The sequence below is a fragment of the Astatotilapia calliptera genome, chromosome 12 (genome assembly GCF_900246225.1).
Source record: "Astatotilapia calliptera chromosome 12, fAstCal1.2, whole genome shotgun sequence".
In the NCBI taxonomy this organism is placed as follows: Eukaryota; Metazoa; Chordata; class Actinopteri; order Cichliformes; family Cichlidae; genus Astatotilapia; species Astatotilapia calliptera.
Genome location: NC_039313.1, coordinates 38521912 through 38545576, shown reverse-complemented (window position 1 = coordinate 38545576; position 23665 = coordinate 38521912). Strand labels below are relative to the sequence as shown.

Below are 23665 nucleotides of genomic sequence, written 5' to 3'. Positions count from 1 at the left end.
CACAAACCACCACAAACTTTTGATACCACTTTTGTTGGATTTGAAGAAGGTGGGGGGGCCACCTTCACTCTCACTGGGCAAGATACTGAGTCCTGAATTTCCCCGATCCATGCATTGGACTGTCAGTATGAGAATTTTAGGTTAAAAGAGATCAGGAATATAACAAAGTGTTTGTGTGAATAAGGCTTGTAGTAACAAAAGTGCTTTGAGTGCTCAAATAGAGTAGAAAAGTGCTGCATAAGTCGCAGTTCATTTATTGGTTACTTGAAAATGACTAAACATAAATAACCTGTACACAATGGTTTCTTACTAAGTCTGCTTTAACTTGCAGCGTCATGCATTTTCCCAATTGAAAAGATTCACTCACTCATGCACGCACGCACGGAGACACAGACACACACACCTAAACAAACTAACAAGGTTGGAGAGAACATTTTAGTACTAGTGCACACTCTCTGTCACTACCATAAGTATTTGTGGGTGGTGAAGAACATTAACATAAAACTGATCAATGTCTGAATTCTGTCACTTTAATAAAATAATGTTATCCCAGATCTAAAAAGTGCTTCAGTCACAACCATGTTGTCCTGGGCTGGTGTTCTTCAGACTGTGGTTGGAGCTTATAAAAGCATCATATGGTACAGGATCTGCTGTCTTTCTTCACAACTTGAAGAAGTCAACAGCCCTTACTAGTACATGCCATACAAATGAAACTAAAATGGCCTCTGGAGGGTGTTGGGTGGTGAGCCTAAGCTGCTTGGACTGTGGAAATTTGAATCATAGGAGTTGGGCGTCAGTCCCACAATGCCCTCGGCTTGAGGCGTCTCTCCACATAGGAAGTCATCCTCATCCTCCTTCGAGCCCTGAAACACACAGAATGAACAATCACAGTCAGGCATTTACATTTTAATGTTCTCATGAGTTTTAATATTTCCCCTTGCAGTTGGTTGCAGTCTGAGGGGGAACAGTATTGAGTTCTTATATAGTGCTTTTCTACTCTCCTGGAGTACTCAAAGCGCTCTATACAACATGTCACATTCACCCATTCACACAAGGACTTTCTTCTATGCTTTTAAGTGCTCCCTAACTACCATTCACACAGATTCTTACTCCAATGGGTTAATATGAAAGATATTTGGCATGCAGATTGGGGGGAGCCAGGGATCGAACCACCAACCATCTGATCAGTAGATGACCTGCTCTACCTCCTGAGCAGGTCCTCCAACTGCTAGCAACACCAGCCTCCTGTAACTGTGCAGCCAGGTTTCTAGTAGTTGTTGGTACTACTCTTCACAGTGCAGCAGGCCCAACAGCTAACATGTTGGCTATTTGACAAATTTAGCTGCATTTATTATTAGTTTCTTTTTATTGTCTTCTCTCAGCTTTTAGGTCTTTTCCACACAAATATTAAAAGCCTGTATTTGTCATGCCTACATTTTCTATGCTGTTAAGAATTTATGCTTGTGCCAGTGCAAATACACCTTGCTGGCTATAGAGATGTAATCTCAGTTTGTGTTATGATCGAAGCAGATAGTGCTCTCTAGTCAGAGGCATGCACTTTCACTGCACCTGCAAGTGAACAAAAGTTCCACCAGAGAATGGTACAAAAGAAAAGATGATGGTGTGGGTTTATGTTTGTGGATCTGACATATATAGTGTGGCTGAGGTGGTAGATTTGGTGGTCCATCGCAGGTTGCTCCAGTCTGTATGCCCGAGTATCCTTGGGCAATATACTAAACCCACGTTGCTCTAGATAGGTTCAACTCAGAGTGAATGTTAGATAAAAAGCCCTTAGATGTTGAAAAAAAAAGTGCTTGTGTGTGAAATGTGTGTGAAAAAATTGTAAAAAGTGCTATAAGTGCTCAAGCAGAGTAGACAAAAGAAAAGCGCTATATAAGAACCATAAGTCCATTTATCATACTAGCATAAATGTAACTTGATAATCTCTAAACTATAAAAGAGAGAAAAGTTAACTATTCATTATTTTGCTTTTATATGTTAGGCAGTGGGAAGCGCAGTGGTGTGATGATTAGCACTGTTAGTGGGGTTAGGTTCATTGGTGCTTTAAAAGTTTATGAACCAGGTTATAATTTTATGCATGGTATGTGTGCCTCCACACCTGGGTGTGTAACTGTTCATTTTGTCTGTTGTTTCAGGTGGCAGCTGATCAGTGCTTGGAGACTGAATAGGGCTGAGTATAATTTGGGACCTGTCCAGACTGGCAGGTGACGCTTTTCCATCGTGCATCAGAAATTTCTGCTTTTGTGGCACCACCATTGTTTAAAACCTTTTCTCTTGTTTAGGTTAGGAAGACTGGTAAGATGCTTGGATTTTCTTTTGGATTCTCAGGTCGAGTATCAGACGCCACCTCTCTGGGACAACGCAAAGCAGGAGATGAAGCATCGCTGAAAATGTTTCCAGAGCAACTTCATTCTAAGCCAAAGACTAGAAAACATGGTGAAGCAAATCTTCCCTTTGGCTTCACCTGCACAAGTGCCGAGGTAGGTCTCCCTGCAGGATTAGTTTTTCCTGTGTCGGGAGCAGCGCTGGGCTGTTCAAATCACAGATAAACAGGATCCTACATTCTTGACTTTTAGTTCACAAACACTTGTTGTAATGACTAACTGCTCCTGACATGTTGGAGATGTTTGCTCTTTCTACAGTAAAAGTTACAGCTGGATACAAATAACATCAGGCTGATCCTGACACGATTTGTTCCCTCGGTTCAAATCACGGACAAACAGGATCCCACAGCTGTTTATGTTTTTAAACCTATTTTGCACAGAGAAGCATTTTTTGAAAAATGTATTGATGCAATGTTGAACATTATTACTCAGGAAAAAAACAACTACAGTAAAATAATGACACTGTGACGCCTCTGCCTTTGTAAATGGAGGGACAGTACCTGCGCGTAAAACCTGCAGACAGTCAGATTAACAGTATTTTGTCTCTGTCATTCTGCAATTCATCCCATGTAAACAATAACGTGGCCACAGCGTGACGTGAAAAAGGCACATACCTTTGACGTTGTGTGACCAACTCTGTATTCCTCGTCCACACGGAAACGTAAAAAAAGGAGTTTTTAAAAATCTCAGTTTTCGGTGATTCGAAACGCCGTTTACATGGACGAAACAGCTGCGTGTTCAAAAACACCCGTGTAGGTGCGGACGTAGCGTAAAAGAGTTAGTAGTTCATTTTCTTACTACCTGTAATTTATTGCAGATTATTGTATTTGCTTAATTGTTTACTAAATGTTTGAGGTGTGAAATAAACCACAATGGAGCAAAATATGGGCGTGTGTGGTTGGAGGATGTGTGCATGTGCACGAACATTTTTCTTGTAAAACAAAGGTGGGCCCAGCAAAAAAAGTTTGGGAACCACTGCTCTAGCAGATCATTACATGAAGGAACCTTTTAAATAAATAAATTCAAAGCACACTGTGCGCTGTCAAACTTACGTGCTGCACAATAATGTTTAATATTTAGTATTTACTGTTATATTCCCATATATCATCGTGATGTTGTTTATTATGTTGCTCTTTTTTTTTTCTTCTGCTTGTTTTCTCTTTTTTCTTTCTCAGCAGCTGATCCAGGTGATCGATATTTGTATTTTTTGTCTGTTAGTTTTGTTGGTTTTTGTTTTTTGCCCTTTATCCCCGTCCCTCTTCCCTGCTGTTTTTCTTTCCCTCTTTCTTTCTCCCTTTTCTTTCCCCCAGTCAAATCTGTCCCATGTTTAGCAAGTGAAAATAAAATAAACAATAAAAGGTGAATCAAATAGACCATTACGGCACGGCTGGTATGGTCAATTTGGTAAAGTAAATCCGTTGGGCATCTTTCTTCACCTTTAGACAACAATTCTGATGCAGAAGAGCCAAACGGGACAGGCAACAAAAAAAAAAAAAAGAAGTTATAGGCCTGCTTATTTTTTTTGTCCTGTCCAAATCCCCTACTTTTAAAAAACCCCTCATAAATCTGTTACAATCATCATCTTACCTGTTGCCCTCTTTTGGTGGGAAATGGCTCTGTGTCTGATAGATCATCCCAAACCTGGTACAACGGTTCAATGAGCTGACCAGACCTGTAAATATACAGTTTATATTTACAATCCTGTTTGTGCAGACATAAGTGCTGGGAAAACTATCATGCTTCAGTTTTTTTCCATATAATCAGGAATCAAATTTCCAATAAACATATTGGAAAGAGTAAAATAATCTAAGTAAAATGGTTTAACTGCTAAATCGTGGAAATAGTAGAAAGAGGACTAAACAGAATAATAGAAGTGCGAGATGCACTTAAACAATGAATGTATGGAAAATAATCAAAGGAGCTTGCAAAGAAAAGCGTCTGGACTTCTTTAAGTTACTTGAAGACGTTTCACCTCTCATCCGAGAAGCTTCTTCAGTTCTAAGGTCAAATGGTGGAGAGTCCCAGATATAAACCTAGTGGGAGTGACCCCCCACAGAGGGACAAAAGGACCCCCTGATGATCCTCTAATCGCCTGAGCCAAGGTGGGAAACTGGGCGTGGGTCCCAATCAGCCAGAGTTTCGGGTGTGTTCATTGTGAAACCTGGCCCCACCTTATCATGTGAATTCCTGAGGTCAGATGGCCCAGGATGTGAGTGGGCGTTAAGGCGTCTGGGAAGGATCTCAAAACTGGATTATAGATGGCAGAGAGTTGGTGTCGTAAACCCCGCCTCTGTTCAAAGATGGTCGCTCACAGTGGACATAGATGCTTCTTTCACTCCTCTTTCAAACCATCTGTCCTCTCTGTCCAAAATGTGAACATTGGCATCCTCGAAAGAGTGACCTTTGACCTTAAGATGCAGATGGACTGCTGAGTCTTGTCCTGTGGAGGTGGCTCTTCTGTGTTGTGCCATGCGCTTGTGAAGTGGCTGTTTGGTCTCTCCAATGTAGAGGTCTGAGCATTCCTCGCTGCACTGTACAGCATACACCACATTGTTAAGTCTGTGTTTTGGCATTTTATCTTTCAGGTGAACCAGTTTCTGTCTGAGCGTGTTGCTGGGTCTGAAATGCACTGGGATGTCATGCTTGGAGAAAACTCTCCTGAGTTTCTCTGATACACCGGCTACATAGGGGATGACAATGTTGCTGCGTCTGTCCTTCTTATCCTCCCTCGCTGGTGTCTGATCTTCTTTTCTGTGCCTCTTTGCTGACTTTAAGAACGCCCATTTAGGATAGCCGCACGGTTTGAGTGCTTCCTTTACATGTGTGTGTTCCTTCTTTTTCCCTTCAGGCTTAGAGGGAACATGTTCTGCCCGGTGGTGTAGGGTCCTGATTACTCCAAGTTTGTGTTCCAGAGGGTGATGGGAGTCAAAGAGGAGGTACTGGTCTGTGTGTGTGGGCTTCCGGTAAACTTCGATGTTGAGTTTGCCGTTCTCTTCAATGTGCACGGCGCAGTCCAGGAAAGGCAAACAGTCGTCCTTTGTGTCTTCCCTGGTGAACTTGATGTTTTTATCCACAGCATTAATGTGCGCAGTGAAGGATTCCACTTCTTGTGTCTTGATTTTGACCCAGGTGTCGTCCACATATCTGTACCAGTGGCTGGGTACTCTTCCTTTGAAGAGGCTCTTGGCTCTTTCAAAGGAAGAGTACCCAGCCACGATGACCTGGATGACTGAGAACCTTCACAGACGTATGGAAAATAATGGAAACGTAGCAGAGCTTCCCGTTCGTTTCTTTTAATGTGAGAAAAGTTACATTTTCCCCATGTCTCCAGCTTCTGCTGGAGCTGAAGTCACATGCTTCAAGTGGCTGATTTAGTACAAAACGTACAAAAAGTGTACGTTTTGTACTTTCAAGCAAATATGATTTTAGCTGTTTGTTTACTCTCGTACTAATTTTCTTTTCTCATCATGGTGGAAGTGGGAGATAAACTCCCCCATGGGTGTTCCCCAGCACCAGTGTCATAGTGAAGGATGGATAGCACCATCTTCATGGGTGCACATTAACTCGACCCCTCCACTCCAGAGACTTTGGTATCAGTATTGGTGATGGGGAACAAAGGGAGCAATCGGAGTATGAAGAATGTCGCTTAAGCCTAGCTGCTGAGTACGTAAACCAAAATAAATGGAAATAAATCAAACAATGAGTGTACCTCTTGAGCAGGTAGGGGTCGAAGGGGAAAAAACTGTCGAGTGGGTTGGTGTTGGTGGTCACACAGTCTCCTCCTGCAGAGCTGCGGACCACTGGCAGCACACACCGGTTGTTCCTCTCTATGATGGTGTAGCAGAACACCACTTGGTACTTCCTGCAACAAAAACAACTGCTGGTAGGAATGACGAGGAGGAAAAATACCAGCATTTTATAACTGATGCAAAGACTTTCTTCTAGTCTACACACTAGGGCGTGCACTGTGATCTACTGACAATGCTGTACACTTTAGCGTTTTTACATCAGTTAGAAAACAAATGTAGAGCTTTTACTTGAAGTCGACCAGAGGCCCCCTCAATATTAGCATGTCTAATAATCATTTAGTTCTTGAAAAGTTCCTGGAAAATAATCTAGAGGGTTCAGGATTACAGGAAGGTCAATGGTATTTGGGGGCATGTGCACCTTGTGATGGCAGCAAACATGTTGGTGATTGAAGGTAGGCAGACTCTGAGAGGATTCAGCTGACACATCACCACCTGCTCCAGGTTCAGACTCTGCAGGTATTCCAGACCTGACGTACACACACCCAGTGAGGAGGAGTCAGAACATATTCGACAAGGTGTGACCAAAAGGTCCGGAGAGCATCAAAAACAAAAACCATACCTGATTTAAAAACAGTTGATCAAGCTCATGTGTTCTAGTCAGTCTAAATGAATTCCAGCATGTCTGCCATTTTCCCTAAAATCCTCATTCTGACAGCTTACACTGTGCGCTATTCTTTATCATGGATATCTCAAACTGACTGGAATTTTGCATAAAGTATCGTTTCTGGTGATGACCAAGCAGTTTTCAAGTTAAGAGGCTTAAAGTTAGTCAACGCCAAGTTCTAAGAAACATCCTGAGGCATCTGAGGGAGAAGAGTCACAGGAAATGTCCTAACGGGCGATCGTGGCTCAAAGAGTTGGCAGTTCGTATTGTAACCGGAAGGTTGCCGGTTCGAGCCCCGGCTCGGACAGTTTCGGTCGTTGTGTCCTTGGGCAAGACACTTCACCTGCCGCCTACTGGTGTTGGCCAGAGGGGCCGATGGCGCGATATGGCAGCCTCGCTTCTGTCAGTCTGCCCCGGGGCAGCTGTGGCAACAACTGTAGCTGCCTCCACCAGTGTGTGAATGAATAGTGGCATTGTAAAGCGCTTTGAGGGCCCCGAAAAGCGCTATATAAATCCAATCCATTATTATTATTATTATTATTATTAAACCATGCTGTGTGCCATTGTGTCATGGTGCGTCAGCACAGTGCTTTGAAAACAATCTTTGTTCCCCATCTGGTGGCCTCAACAGATCTGACAGCCATCTACTTCATGAAAATTAAAAAGGATCACTGTTGTGGCACGCAGGAAGAGAGAAAGCACCCATCCCAGAAATGAAGGGATTTCTACAGAGTGAACTCAAATAATTGCCTTGCTGAAAGCCATTAAAATACATAATGAGACATCTTTAATGTGACACTAGAGACAGTTAAATCAGGTAATGATTCAGACCCATTGCTGAAACCTGTGCTTACATCTAACTGATTTTAGTAAATTAAACCAAGCAGCCTGAGGTAATTTTTGCTCCCATGCTATTTTATTGTTGTTGTTTTTTTACCTGTAATTAAAACAAATAAACTGATATTAGCTCAAAGTTTTCTATTCTACCTTTCTTCATGTTGGCCTCTAGCAATGCTCTGTGTCTGAAGATGATCGTGTAGAAGACAGCCTGGCAGGAAGTGTAGAAGGGCCCGTGCAAGCTGACGTCACAGCAGACTTGTTTCCCACAGCTGTCCTGGCTGTAGATGTACTGATGGATCCAGGAGCTCAGTAAATCAAGACAGGCCCGCACAGTGCTATAGGAATCATCATTGACACAGAATGAGAGAAGAACCCGTTAAAAACCTGCACCTGCTGCATTTGTGCTGTCTTAAGCAGGTGTCGCATAAACTCACCTCAATGGGATGAACTTGGCTCGGGCCAGGAAACTTCCCAGGTATCCAGCAGCAGCCTGGCGAAGGACAGCAGGCAGAGACGGGTTCTGCAGGATCTTCCACAGGTGATCCAAGAAGGCCTCTGCCAGGGCCTGTGACATATATCACAGGAAACACATAATATACACAACTCCAGAAGCTCTTAGTCTCAAAGTAATGAATGATAAACGTCAGTACGAATAAACCAGCTAAATAAATACATGCATTATAAATCATATATTCTGAATGTTGAGGACAAGGATGATTTAGAAAAAGCCAGTCTACCCATGAACATGAGTAAATATAATATGCGTAGCAATGTCAGTGGCAGCTGAGATATAAGAGACAGGGCACTCTGAAAGCCTGAATCTATGGAAGAGCTCTACAACAGCAGTAGGAGACACACTGGGCGGCACTCCTGTCAGATCCAGTCTCACCAAGACTGGACGATAGAAGCAAACTGTAGTCTGGTCTGATGGATCCATCCTGTATCAGTCAGGCTAATGGTGTGTCATGTTGTGGGGCGTTTTCCTGACTATAGTCAGGGTTGGATCAGGTGACCATCCCTGCTGCGATAGGCTGCTGGGGCCTTCCTATGATGTACTGAGCGTTTCTTCTTCACTCTCTATTAGGGCTGCGTATCATCACTCATTTCTATAATTGATTCAATTCGATTCCATTTGGACTCAGAGAGAAATATTATAATTCTGATCATTATCCATATCAGATACATATTTTTATATCTATGTATAAAAACAAAGTTGGCACTTGTGAGACCTCATCACAGCAGAGGCCTTTGTGTCAAAGTAAGTGAGCATAAAACAGAAAAACATGAAGCAGATTTTCCTGGCCCGACTTTTTACAGCAGCCTTAAAAATATTCTGCAGTAGAACAAAAACTGAAGAAAACCACGAATCAGCATCTGAACATGACCTGATGCTGCTGAAGTCACAGAGGTTTGATTAGAGACACAGCTGAGAGTTTTGTAAAAGTTGACATTTCTTCAGTATTGACAGCAGAAATGAGGCTTTCTCGTCCAGAGTCGTTTTTGAAGTTTTGCTGTACAAACTAGAGATGGACCGATCCGATATTACGTATCGGTATCGGTCCGATACTGACCTAAATTACTGGATCGGATATCGGAGAAAAATAAAAAATGTAATCCGATCCATTAAATATCACGAAAGCACCTCACAAAACTTGCAACACCCCGTAACTCACCTCAGAACGTTAGCACGTCGGAGCAGTATGCATCACGTGATAGAGCGGCTGTGGCATGCGGGACCTGTCGGTGGTCTGGATAGCATGTGGAGCTTCGCTAGCAACCCGGCATTTCATCTCCGACAAAGTTATCCCCGAGAGAAGTAAAGCAAGTGTGTAAGTCCATCTCTGAATGTTTGTAAAGCATTCCTGCGCTAACCCTTTTCTGTCTCGAGTCCGTCTCTCTTGTTTGTTTTTGGTCCACTTTGCACCAGAAAGAGGAAACCAGCGGCTGAACAACAGCAGCACGTTTAAGCTTGATCAGCTGTTGTTAGAATTTATTTATTATTACTTTCTACTCGAGGATCTTTTTCTACAAAGCTGACGGCTGGTAACTGTGCAGGGGCGGATCTAGCAAAGTTTAGCCAGGGGGGCCGATAGGGCATGAACAGGGAAAAGGGGGCACAAAGACACACTTTTCTTTATTCTCATTTAAAATGTCGAGCTTTTAATAAATAATTATCTGACACCCAAAGTTTTAATTTGATGTAAAATGAATAGAAGTCAATTACTGTATATAGTGACTATTAAGTCTAATATATATACCCTAGTAAGCTATAGTACATTTTCCTTTGGGAAGGTACCATCTGTGCAGTCTGCAATTTTGTTGAAGAAAGATGTTGAATCTATTTAATATTTCTTGAAAAATAATTGATTTCTGTGCTTTTTTTTCACACTGCATCAAATTAAGGTTGATTACGTTGATTAAGCATCATGAGGTGGAGCGTGAGAGGTGGTTCCCTATTTTTTATTTATTTATTTTTGTTGTTGCTGGGAGTTGGAACCCTATTAGTTAGGTTGCTTAATATTTACGCTAAGTACTCTTTAAAATACCAGAATAGGGAGGATGGTGTAGGTCTAAGTTTATTAGATTGATCAGTATTGCTGAACTATAAATATTTTTTTTTTGCATATAGGTATAACAGAATAGCTTTAGTGTAGTTGTTGTTTTAAACTTGAGTATGAACTTATACAAAATGCAGCAAGATATTTAAAAAAACTGTTTTGTTGATTAAAAAACACTATATCGGATTCATATCGGTATCGGCAGATATCCAAATTTATGATATCGGTATCGGTATCGGACATAAAAAAGTGGTATCGTGCCATCTCTAGTACAAATAATGCAGAAAACAGAGACTGGAAGCTGTTCCTGAAGTACACAGAGAGACAGAGCTGCGCAGGAAGTGAGATCTTATTGTGGCGGAAGCTAAACAGCCAAAGTCCGAGTGAATTAATGACGATGTTGATCAAACATGTAGTTTGATCTTCTTTTGCTGCTGGTTCAGTGAATTTTGGTCCGAGTGATGAAACCTGCAGCATCAGAGTCTGTGAGGTGTCGGCGTTCAGCAGCGACGTGTCTGCACACGTGCTGTCGGGGCTCCATCCACGCTCCGTGTTTACATCTTTGTGCACAATCCGTCTTCCTGCTCTCATTTACTGCTTTAGCTGTTTGGTGGCGGTGAAATAGTTTCGTGAGCTTTAACCCGAGTTTCTGGCAAAATACATTTATATTTAAAAATGGATTTAGGATTGAATGAATCGATGTGGCTTTATTCAAGCTAAACTCGATTTGAAACGGAAAATCAATTTTTTTAAACCCTCCCAGTAGAGCTGGGCGATAGAACGATAACGATATGTATCGCGAAATAACTTTTTCTCGATAGAAAAATTAAACTATCGCGATAGGCCTCACCGCTCTTGTCCTCTTAAAAAAAAGAAAAAAAAGAACAGCCAATCCAAATTAAGCAGCACAGAGCCGAACCAATCACAGCCACAGCGTCACGTCACGTGACTTGTTACGTACAGCGCAAGTGCCAAGCCGCACATGTGTATTTGTTTGGGAAGCAGCCAGCGGTAATGGAGGAAGTGAGTGCGCTGACTAGAGAAAAATCAACGAGAGCGTGACCGAAGAGAAAACAGATGATGGTTCCAACGCCGGAGAGATTGTTGAACAGAAGAGCCAAAGAAGTCCCGTAGTGTGAAGGTATTTCGGCTATAAGTCTGACAAAAACAGAGTAGCTGCACTGTAAATGTGCGGAAAGCAAGTCTGGAAATACAATAAAGCGGTGCAGCTCAGTCTCTGACTGGAAGCGCTGATTCGTCATTCGGCTTTTGTCAGACTAAAGTAACTGTTAAAACTGTTTGAAAAGCTCAGCTATACAACAAGGAGAGATTGAGAATTTCCTTTTAGTTCTCAGTTTATTTGATATTGACAAAAGTTAGTCCGTTTTGTCTGTTCTTCTGTAAAACAAACTAAGATTTATTTTTAGAATTAATATTTTGTTTCTAAGTGGAATTGACAATTTAGTCTGTTTCGTTTGTTCTATTTTGAAACTTAAACGCTTTAGCGGCTGCCTTTTGTGTAGTTTGCAATATTTGCCTTTATTTATCTGAAAAAGTCTCATGTTCCTTAAGTACATCTACCCTGTTGAACTTATTATGGGAAATAAATATTTAAATAAAAACAAGCTGCTGATTATTTCACATTTTACTTGTGAGCAACAGCACATTTAAATCTTACAAATATAGTTATTTGGCTTATATCGTGATAGATATCGTTATCGCCTGAAATGAAAAAAACATATCGTGATATGAAAAAATCTCATATCGCCCAGCTCTACCTCCCAGTGAGAAAGGTGACAAAGAAACACCCAGTGCATCATGGGAATCCCCGGCAGCCTACGTCTATTGCAGCATAACTAAGGGAGGATCCAGGGTCACCTGGTCCAGCCCTAACTATATGCTTTAGCAAAAAGGAAAGTTTGAAGCCTGATCTTGAAAGTAGAGATAGTGTCTGTCTCCTGATTCCACAGGCACCCACACCAGCTGTACTTTGTCATACTGTGCCATTTGTGAGGTAAAGCAGCCCTTACAGATGCAGAAAGTGGTGTTTACATCAGATAAAGCTATCCTACTTCTAGGCTGGAATATTACAATTTCTAATTACCAGGCTGCTCCAAATGCTCCTTTAAAAGCCTTGAGTTGATCCAGAATGCTACAGTAAGAGGACTGACACAATTAATATTATTATTATTATTATTTTTCTCATATATGGCTTCTCTTCTCCAGAATTGAATTTAAAATCATTCTCAAATTATCTATTTTATCTTTATCTAAGATGTAAGAGTTTGGAAACTTTCCTGTGCCTGTACATCTCGTCGCTGAAACCCAGACTGCCAGTAAAATGCAAAAACCAAAGTTAACTGGTCCCAGTATATGTGGGGAGTACTGACCGGTTTGAAGCTGCAGAGGTAAAAGAGAGTGTACTGCACATGACAAGAAGCATGTGTTGGCAGAATGAGCTTGTCAAATACAGTCAACAAATCTCTGTACAGCTCCTTTGTCCTTTCCGCATGAAAAGACCCTGAAACACGAGACAATACAATACATAAAAATATTAACGTACAGCTTAGTATAAATATTCTCCATCTTCCTACATTACAAAAGTTTAGAAACTGAAGGATTCAGTATCAGTCGGGCCTGGAAAAGATGGTCTAATCTTAAGAAGTCAGGGTTAAACAATGGTTAGTATTTGGACTAAAATCAATCAATAAAGATGTGATTGAATCAGGCTTTGAGCTTCAATTCAATTACTTAAAGTAGTGCATTACCATCAACGTAGCAGACATCCTTGATGTAAGCCATAAGCACGGCCATGAGAGTATCTAGTCTTTCTGCCACTGGATGGGCCATCACAGTCGTCCTGGTGGGCTCATCTGCTGACACGTCTTCATCCTAACAGAAACCCGGATACACACAGAGGTTATCAGGATTAAAAGAAAGAATAAAGAGAACAAATTCAAATTTGGGTCCAGGACGCTGCCCATGTTTCCTTATTTAGATTTTATGTCTAGGAATAGTTTTATTCAGGCTGTCCACTTAGATGTTTCAGTTATAGTCCAACACACCCAGGTCTCATGTTCAGATGACTTCATGTGGTGCCTTACACATGCAGTTTCAGTGGCGAGGTGTTGGGTTCAACCACAGACTTAAAGACTGAATGAATTACTGGGTCTTTAACGTATAAAGGAGGACAGTATGTGAGCAAAGGAAGTGTGACACACCTCTCTGTGCTCATGAAACACCAGGAATGTTAGATCAAGAAATGTTATTAAATGGAAAATGTAGATCATACCACGCTCTCCAGTTCGGGGTCACCTGAAAGACCAGCCAAGGTGTGGAACAATCATCTGCTCCAGAGCAGTATGAAGGTTCTGACACCATCTTGGTTTCTGCCTCACAGACACCACTGACTCAGCCTTACTGCTGCCACCTGGCTGAACCTCATTGGCTCCCAAGACTGCATTAAGTCATGGTGGTTGGTATTGGTACTTCTATGGTCTGACGTGTGGCCGTACCTTGTGCTCTGCTGGTGTCTGTGTGACAGATATTGCTCCAACTAATCTGCAGCTGTTGAAAACCACAAGGCCTTTGCAATCGTTGTCCATACTAATGACTTCTGTCAGCCTGTGAACTTCAAACGAGACTTTGTGCACCTTGTGGACAGCCTATGGGCCACTGGAAAGCAGCGTATCATCTCCGGTCCACTGCAGTGAAGTTTAGCCATCTCCATCATCTGCATATTTGGCTTTATGAGTTACTGCAGGAACAGAGATCTTCCCTTCGTCATCTTTCCTCAACTGCCCTGAACTTTTTAAACAAGATCACCTGCACACTAAACCACTGCACTGACCTAACCCTACACCCACTCACCCACTACAGCCTGACACTTGCACCACTAGTACACCCAGACTCAACCTTTTAAAAGAACAGCAGCCTGACTTTTTGTGCAGAGTCGTTATGTTTTACGCAGAAAGTACATTTATTGACATTTTCTATATTGGTGTTTTTTCCCTTAAAGCCTGAAAACTTGGTTTTAAAAAACTGTCGCTGATTTAACAGCACAACAATCAACAACATGTCACCTCCTGCACATCAGATTTCACATGTGCCAAAAATGTCCAATAACCTAACCCAACTAGTTTCATTTGAGCTCTCATACATGCTGGCCGAAAACGTTGACTTCTTAAGTTATTTAATTTATTCACTGTCATGACAATTATTCATATGCTTTGGAATAAGTCATTTTTATTTTATCTGTGGAAAAACATTACTATCATCAAACCCTGCTGGCTCTTACCATGTCAAAAAGACACTCCTCAGTCTGCTCCTCTGCTTTCTGGGTCTGCACTCGGTTTTCTTCAGCCTCCTCAATATGTGTGCGGGATGCGTTCACCTAAAATGTACCGCACACATGTGCACCTTTGACATATCTCACCAGTTTCCAGAAGAAAGCAGCAGATGATGTGTGAACTGATGCTACTTGTTCAGAAAAAAATGAATTGATCAATTTTATGTCTGAACATGTCCTTCTGCAACAGATAAGTCAGATATGACTAATTTATTTGCATGCATACGTTTCTACATATTTTGGTATTGACAGGCCTCTAAGAGACTATACAACAAGGTCCATAAGTTTTTGAAAGATGATACTTTTGTGTAATTTTGTCTCTCTAAAGTCCCATGTGCTCCATAACCGCATTGTTCCTCCTAGATCCAAGATTCGACTAACTGATACTTTCCTCTCCAGTATCCTGGCAAGTGTTGATCCGGAGGTACTGTCGGTGATTCCACATTAATCAAGTCCACTTGTGACTCGGTGGAATCACAGAGTACACATATATCAAATTCAGGGAGAGAGAGTTTCAGAGTCTGGGGGCTACTGTTGCAAAAGCTCTGTCTCTTTTAGTTTAGGTACAATAAGTAGGCCCTGATCACAAGGCCTCAGGAACCTGCTGGAGATGCATAGCTATGAAAGTTCACTGATGTAAGCTGATGCTTCTCCATGAAGAGCTCTAAAAGTCAGAACCACAATCTTGAAATGGACTCTGAATTCAAAAGGTAACCAGTGATGCGGTGAGCAGGAAGTTAGGTGACAGAAACGTCTCAAGGAAGACCAAAATTATTGCTCCAGGCTCTCAGTGAATTACTCCCATACCCACATTTTTGCTTCAGCCTTTCCCAGAGACTTGGCCTGTCAGCTACCTCCACATTCCACGGGCTAACAAGTTCAACAGGACTCGGCGGTAGATCTGATGTTAATAACACAATTATTGACTTGTGACCTAGGTTGGCTTGTTACTAAGTGCATGCTCATGCTGGTGATTTCTATGGACATAAACTGCAGGTCTCAGTCACACTGCCAAACAGCACCCGAGACTCGAAAAAGACATGAAATGGTTATTTGGCACATAAGCAGAGAAAACAGTCCAGACTCCACTGTGGTGAAACCCAATGGACAGGCACCAAATCAGTGGGATATGAGCGCTGTCTCTTATCTTTGAGCTGGAGAAGTAAAGAGGGCAGGACCAGAAACTTCTCTGAACTTCCACGCGCTGAAGCAACTACCAATAAGAGTGCAGGACAGTGCTGAGTGAGATACAGCCATTAAAGGATTATCTATGAAACTGGAGCCTCAAAATGATGCGTGATGACTGAATCACTCCCTGTATGGATGCAGCTTCTTTTGTTAAACCTCTTGAATGAAAGCTCTGCACTACAGCGATAACCAGAGACAAAATCAGACAAACTGTATCACTATCCAAAACTTAATAAACCTACCTGAGCACCTACCACACAACTCATGTTGAGTTACTACTGTTACGTTCAAATTAAACTACAAATAGCAGAATTTGGAGGTGCACCACTCACATCCAGCTTCAGCAGTTTTCCAATGATCAGCTCAAGTAGGTCTCGTCGAATGGAGGGGACGTACACTGTTATCCTCAGGAGGTTATGGACGTAACACTCCTGTAAAGCATCCATCAGTTAACAGAGACGTACACTTTGAAAAAGAATCAAAAGCTTTTTTGATAAAACTGATGACGTCCCATTTTGTACAGTCTTTTTAATCTCCTCAATGTCTAATCTACAAAAAGTTACATTAAAAAGCCTTTGATAGGACCCAAATTAAACAAACAAACACACACAAAAATATTCAGAGGTACAAAATGACGTCTCAAAGGATCAATAAAAACACATTAAGCTGAAAGAGCTGTTATTAAGACTAGAGATCCCAGTCTGTTATGAACTACAATAAATACAACTTTAGAGGTTATTAGCAAGAGTTCTAAAACAAAATAATAATGAAACAAAAAAGATGAAATTATGTAAGGACATTTAATTAGGTGAAATGAAAAGGGAAATAGCACCTCCTGGAAGGAAGAAGTTTTAACAATGATCTACAAAGAAGACAGAGTGGACTCTTTAAATTATAGACCACAGCCTATTAATAATATGGGGACGTCAGGGTCTTGCCTGTATCTTACCAGTGTTCTTGAGGATTTCTGTATGAAGGGAAAGTTTTCTTGCAAAATGGGCATCAGAAAGCGACTTGTGCTAAAAGAAGAGGAAAAATCTTTACATTACAAAAACATTTAAAAAATGTAACACGAGGGGTGAAAATCACAGTGAAACCACAATGCAGGCTGACTGACATCAAATAAAACAAAGTGTATACAAAGTATCCATTTATGCAACAACATTAGTTACAAGATAACTTTTTTTACAGTAACAAGCTAGTGGCTACTTGTTTGTATTAGTAGGTAAATTAATGTCAAATAATAAGAAGAAAGCAAGTTATACTATAATAAAGCCTGCTGAGACAAAAGGGAAGAAATACACTTGCAGCAATTACAAGATAAGAATACCACCTTAAAGGGAAAAGATAAGCTAGTTAAATCAAATCCGTGGGCAGATTTGGAAATGGGATTTTGCCAGATTTAAAGCTAGCTGGATATCTATATCATACTTGCTCATGTTATGACTACCAAAAACATACCTAGCATGTGAACATGTGGACAATACTGCAGTTTATTAAAGGTCAGTACCACCAACCCCGTGGTTTTGTGAGGTTTTGTGAAGTTACAGCACTAGAGACATTACAACCTTTACACACAAAGAGGTTGAAAGAATATGGAGGACCAGGAGTGCCAAAAGGAATTGATTAAATACACCATTAAATAATTAATTAAATCTTTCATTAATTCATTAAAATTGGAATTAATTAAATAAATGTTTAAATAATTCAATAAATGCCCATTCATTTCATTTAAAACATTTAATAAATTATGTGTTTATTTATTTATTTATTCCAAATTGTATTTAATTCATGACACATTTAATTATTTCATTAATGACAAATGTAATTAATTATTTAATGATTTTTTTGGCACTCCTGGCCCTGCGGCTGTGTTCTTGAATCAATGTTATCTGTCAGCCTCACCCAGCAAACCCGGGGGCGGGGTTAATGCTGCCGCTGCAGCTTGTCTAACATCTGATTGGTTACTGTGCAAAGTTAATCAAGACAGGTCGATCCTAGATAATCAATCACTATGAACTGGTGGTAGTGTGGGGAAGCAGGTATCCCAGAATGCATTTCAAAATGTAGTGGCGTAATCTTCACATCTCTGGTCAGGTTGTCAACATAGAACATGATGTTTCCGGCAACGTTCCAGCTGACTGTTAGCAGAGTGTACTGTGAACAGAGTGTACCGAGCTCACAGCCCCGGTGTTCCAAGTTAACTTTAGTTAAAAAGTCCGACAACTTTTTTGTAATGAAAAACGTAAACACTCATATCGCCAGTAAGTTACAAAAGTGCCAGCTGTTTAATGTACAGCAGGGTCCTGCTGTAAAACTGTGAAACACATGGAAATGTGTTGATGATGAAAACAGCCCGTCTGCCTCCAGTCTTTGTGTTTCCCTGATGGCTATCAGTAATATAAAGTCACAGACACAACTATATTTAACTGTCTCATGTTGGCCAAGAACAATTTTACATATATGATCTTAGAACAGGACACAGACACTCTAATTACTGACCTCATGTCAAATGTGTACGTAGACCGAGTCTGTGTTTTATATGAAATCTTTGCTCTTAACCTTTAAACAGCAGCGAGTGTGCAGCTGAGACAACACAAACTCAAACAGCAGGTTTGATCATTGCGATTATAAATCAGCTGGAAGCGCCACGTTTTCACTCAGTCTTTTATTTACAGCATGTTTGAAGTGTTTGAAGAATGATGTGGGGAACATGTTTTAAATGCTGTACTAAAATCACTGCGCAGACAGTGCGTGGCATTGTCGATTGCCATGGAATTCGATTCGTAGATGACCGTTAGATTCGTTTGATGCTGCCGACACTTTCATGTGCCCGTGAAGCTGAGTTAACTTAGAGAGCTGAGAACCAGCTTTGTGTGACTGTTTATCCAGTTCCCAGTGTTAGGGTCAGTGATTCCAGATAACGGAAAGATATCCTGGATATGCTGACCTCACTCCGTGATGGCGGCAGGTGGACTGCCCGTTTAGCCTCATGCTTAATATTCACAATGAAAATATTAGTCAAACATCGTGAAGTCTGTATGTGTTTCTAACAAGCTTTGTACACATAAACCTAACAGTTACTACATGACAGAAACCAGTGATGTCTCTTTCTATAAAGATTACTGATCACTGATTATTTATTTGCTCTCTTCTCCTTAAACATGTTTTTAATGTTAGTTATGATTCAGAATGGGCGACTGAAACAAGTATGCTTAATGTTATTAAATAATGAATTAAATGTGTCAATAATTAAGCTGGGATAGGCTTAATTATTGATAGGATAGGCTGGGATAGGCTCCAGCGCCCCACCGCGACCCTGAAAAGGATAAGCGGAAGCGAATGGATGGATGGATGGAATAATTAAGTACAATTTGAAATAAATAAATAATTTATTAAATGCTTCTAAATGAAATCAATGTGCATTTAATTAAGTAATTAAATATTTATTTAATTAATTCCAATGTTAATGAATTATTTAATGGTGCCTTTAAATAATTTATTTTGTCACTCGGGGTCCTCCACAGAGAAGTCCAGTGATGAATCAAAGCTCAAGTGTACAAATTCAGAGTTTAAAGGCCAAAAACAGCAGCCAGCAGAATAACAGGTGACACAGACTTACGAGGGCACGTATCTGATGATGAGCTGCAGCGCCTGGTGACAGTGATCGAAGTTTCTGGGTAGATCTTAAAAAAAAAAAAGCCATACAAGCTCTTAGTGAACATAACGATGCTTTACAAAGCACACCTGCATCTCGCTTCTTTGTGAACCACTGCAAGGTTAAGATGTCTGAAACCACCACTTCATAGGAGAAGAGAAAAAACTTACTCTCATCTTCATCATCTGAATCGGAGATATCCACTCCTCCTTCACAGATGGTCACTCTCTCTGAAAAAACACACAAGTTGTTTCTCCATCATGCAACAGAGATGACAACAAGAAAGACAACAATACTGTACAGGGTTGTCAAAAACTGACTATCAGATCCTAAAAGTGACTATCAGATCAGATACTCATTGGTTACAGTACAGACACTGCCTTTGCCTCATCCAGCTGTCACACAGCTGCCCGTCTGCACACAACCCCTCCCCTCATTACACCTGAACACGGAGGAGGAGTTGACATGCAGAATTTCAAGGGTTAGTAAAGTTCCCATTTCCACAACACTGAAGTATTAAATATGTTCTTATGTTTCAGGTACATGGGCCATGCTTAGGCTGCTGCCCCCGCGACCCGGCCTCGGATAAAGCGGATGAAGATGGATGGATGGATGAAGTATTAAACAGTTATCATAAAAGTTAACCTGGCCGGCACACACATTAGCATTAATCATTTAACCCTTTAAGTCATCTCTTCAGTTACCATTAAGTTAGTGGCGATCGCTAAAAATATAACACTAACATTAATTTAGGAGCTAAGCAGTGAAAGTTATCAGTCCTGCTCCTCATAAACTTGCAATGTTTGGTGTTAATTTAAAAGGATAACACAATTATATGTGACCGGTGTTCTTTTTCAGACTGAAGCTGGGAAAGGTCTATCATCGACTACATAGAAATGTGCAAACATGGAGCCGAGTCACCAGAAGCACAGCACTACCTGAAAATATTCTTGACTTTTGTTTGTTCTCCACATCTAACAGAATTTGTGACTATTTATCACATATATATACATCTGACAGTCATGTATTTCCTTTCCATCCTGTCGACCATCACAAGCCTACTACTGTAACACGTTTATGAATCATGATTAATTCAATACCATCAGAGTAACATACTGGGGGTGAAGTGGGAGACCACCATGTTAAGGCAGGCACACAAGTAGACAGTCTGTGCTGACACCAGGTTACCCAGAAAGGCCAGGTACTCGTCCACCACAGCCTGGCTCCGGCCCAGCCAAGGAAGCCTCTATAAAACACACACACACACACACACACACACACACACACACACACACACACACACACACACACACAGTGTGTTTATATGCTGAAACAATCAGCTTTTTGGACGTCTGCTGATTCACACCACATGAAGGGTTTAAAATGTGCACCAAAATGACAGAATAGATGACACATTACCAGCAGCATATCATACTGACAAAAGGCTTGTAAAGGTTTGTCCATGTTAAATCAACCACGGCTTTTCCTGGGAATTTTTTTTTCATTTTATATTTGACTCTAATATTGGTCCTGACTCAAACTTGAATGCTGGTGGGGGAACCAGTGATCAAGGGTTATTGTCTGGCTACTACAGGAGCAGAAGGCTAAATGGGTGTGGATTCAACTAAGAACAACGGGTCAGCGTTCTGGATGTGTTGTTCTCTCTAAGCTCTGATCACAATAATACTTTCCCTGTTGACTGTAGAGGCAACTGCTGTTGTGATTTGATGCAATATAAAGAAAATTGAATTTCATATTGGAATGAGGTCGTAACAAATTTGGTGAAGGCATACATGTTCCATATCTTGTATATCTACCCTCTTTTTTCTTGGCTCAATTTAATTTCTTTGTTTTATTAATACACACTAGTTTAAGACGTTGCTTTAAAAAGCAAATGATCTCTCACCCACACTAAGGAGCAGGGCTGGGTTATAAGTTATATAAATTTTATATTTCAAAGAAATATGTGATGACAGTCATGACAATATAATAAAAATATACTAATCAAGGTATTATGAGTGTGGCTTGCAATAGGCATTTATTTATTAGAGAAAACAAAATAAAAGGCATTTCCAGCCTCTTTTTGAATGAGTCTATAATGACAGACTGCCTCATTCAAAGTTTGAATTTACTGCCACAAGATGCCAGCAACAGCATTGGTCCTGTTTTTAGGCTATAATAGTGCTGTGAAAAAGTATTTGCCAAATTCCTGATGACTTTGTTTGGATACATTTTTTAACATTTACATGTTTAAGATCAAACAAATTCATTTTTTCTCTCAGTTGTGGGGCAGTTTGGGTGGGTTGCGAGGCAGCAGGTCCTACACAGGCCAGTTCGTCTTGCACTCGCTTTTTTTGCCTGTTGCTGACGGAGTGGACGGCTGGTGTTACGGCTCAGTGTGCAGGTGGGCCCTACACATGAGGACTACAGTTCATCCTGTGTTTGACTCTATGTTTTTGTGTCAGGTGACATTTGTTCTGTAACTGTGGTGATTGGTGTGAGTAAGTTAACTTGGGGTTTGCCCTGCGCACTCACATGACAGGGGTGGTGTTGGCAGTATCTAACTAAACTATAATGGGCATTTCACATGTCATGTGAAAATCCCACAGTAAACAGAAAATTCATCACAGCTCCAACAGAAACATTATCAAATAAATGTAAAAATCGACAGAACATATAAATATAGTGGTAAAATGCAACATGTGATTAATGCTGCAGAAACTGGTTAACCTGGTCATTTAGTGCACTGCCTGCACTCAGAGCTGCTGTTTAGGTCTAAAGCTGCATATTAAAGCTCTGAAACTTTAAAATTGATCCATTTAAAAATTAAAGCTTATGCCACTTTTCCACTCGTACCTACTCTGCTCGGTTTTGGTCATTTTACAATATAACTGAGAACCACCTCAATGTTCGTGGGTTCGTTACAGCGACACCCAAAAATGAGCTCATTTAAACACTACACAACAATGGCGGACACTGAGGCAACGGTACACCTGCTGCTGAGCCGTCTGCTTGCCATGCTGACAGGCTAATCAGCAGCATACAGTTTGTTGATGTGATGTTTGTTTCAGATCAACTCAGACCCCCGGTGGAGTAAATACAGTACTCTTCTCCTTGCATCATGTTAATATTTACACTCACCAGTATAGTATAAATGAGCTGTTCATGATCCTTGGTCAGGTGGGTCACACTAGACCGAAATTCTTGCAGCCAGTTGATGATCTGAGCATCCTGTCGGAGGAGAGGGCGTTCATTGAGAAGCAAAGTCCACCACACCACAGGGTGCCCTCACACTGACGCTTACCTTTATCTCAGGATCAACCAGCTGATGTTTCAGGAGTTCATAATCACTCGAGTCTCCCTTAAAAACAAGCAGAAACAGCAGTTCGCCAAAACCGTAAGAAACGTAGAGGTGTTTGTAAACAACTTTACGAAGGTCAGCAGAATCCACAGACAAGCCAGCAGGAAGGTCTAGATTAATTTAATAACTTAGTGGACCATCTCGTGGATGTGTCACCAAAATCAACAACCCTAATATCTCTCTTTATCATTTTCCAAGAATGACAACCCTAAGATACAACTCACGTGTTTGTGTTTCTCTAACGTCTCCGCAACACTACCTCCAAACCTGACCGTCTTCACAGAAGGGGTCTTCAGAAAGTCTCGACCGTCTATTTCCATAACCCACCAGGCAGCTAACGCTGGTCTTTGCTTGTTAAGCTGAAAGACAGAGCTGGAAAGGAGACTCGCTCGTTACATCTCTCGCACCGTACAGCTCTCGATACTGTGGCGTTAACTAGTTTGATCAAAGGAATCACGCTTCCGGAAAACAAAACCACGCGAAAGTAACAGGAAGAGAACTGCGTGTTTACGGAAGTGGTTGTTCGGAGCAGCAGCGTCACATTAAAGGGGGACGTTCGAGGAATCCATTTCGCTCAGGAAGGTTCCTACCTGAGTGAAGTAACTTTATTGAGCTTATGTACAAACAAACAAAGGCTGTGAGTCCAGGCTCACACCGTAACAATAACACAGGCTGAACAAATACAACGAACGAACAAATAAAGAGAATAAATGTAGCTGGTATAAACCAACAAAAAAGGAAAGAAACGCAGAGTAAACAGATTAAATCAAGGTTAGAGCTAAGATAACACATTTTTAACTCACTATCACAGAGCATGCAGCCATTTACATACATTTCTATCAAGTCAGCCAAATTATTATCATTGGATAAAATTCATGTATCCAACAAATTATA

At 41.0% G+C, this 23665-nt stretch overlaps 1 protein-coding gene across 1 annotated transcript; it reads right to left on the bottom strand.

The window, feature by feature from the left end:
• Positions 1-218: 218 nt before the first annotated feature.
• rrn3 (RRN3 homolog, RNA polymerase I transcription factor) lies at positions 219-23310 on the bottom strand. Its single transcript, XM_026187681.1, has 17 exons — positions 22996-23310; positions 22715-22771; positions 22552-22641; positions 20527-20656; positions 19581-19640; positions 19375-19438; positions 16702-16771; positions 16085-16183; positions 14514-14609; positions 12985-13108; positions 12607-12737; positions 8093-8223; positions 7806-7993; positions 6573-6681; positions 6115-6267; positions 3993-4077; positions 219-863 (listed from the first exon to the last, which is right to left on the bottom strand). Exons 1-17 carry the CDS (start codon positions 23089-23091, stop codon positions 714-716), a joined length of 1833 nt encoding a protein of 610 aa, XP_026043466.1. The 5' UTR covers positions 23092-23310; the 3' UTR covers positions 219-713.
• Positions 23311-23665: the final 355 nt, after the last annotated feature.

Excerpts from the sequence above, each read along its gene's own strand:
- rrn3 (XM_026187681.1), bottom strand. The coding sequence starts at position 23,091 with ATGGAAATAGACGGTCGAGACTTTCTGAAGACCCCTTCTGTGAAGACG. Across the intron at positions 12,738-12,984 it reads GGATGTCTGCTACGTTGATG|GGTCTTTTCATGCGGAAAGG; the intron begins GTAATGCACTAC and ends CTCGTGTTTCAG. Across the intron at positions 4,078-6,114 it reads GACCCCTACCTGCTCAAGAG|GTCTGGTCAGCTCATTGAAC; the intron begins GTACACTCATTG and ends GTATATTTACAG.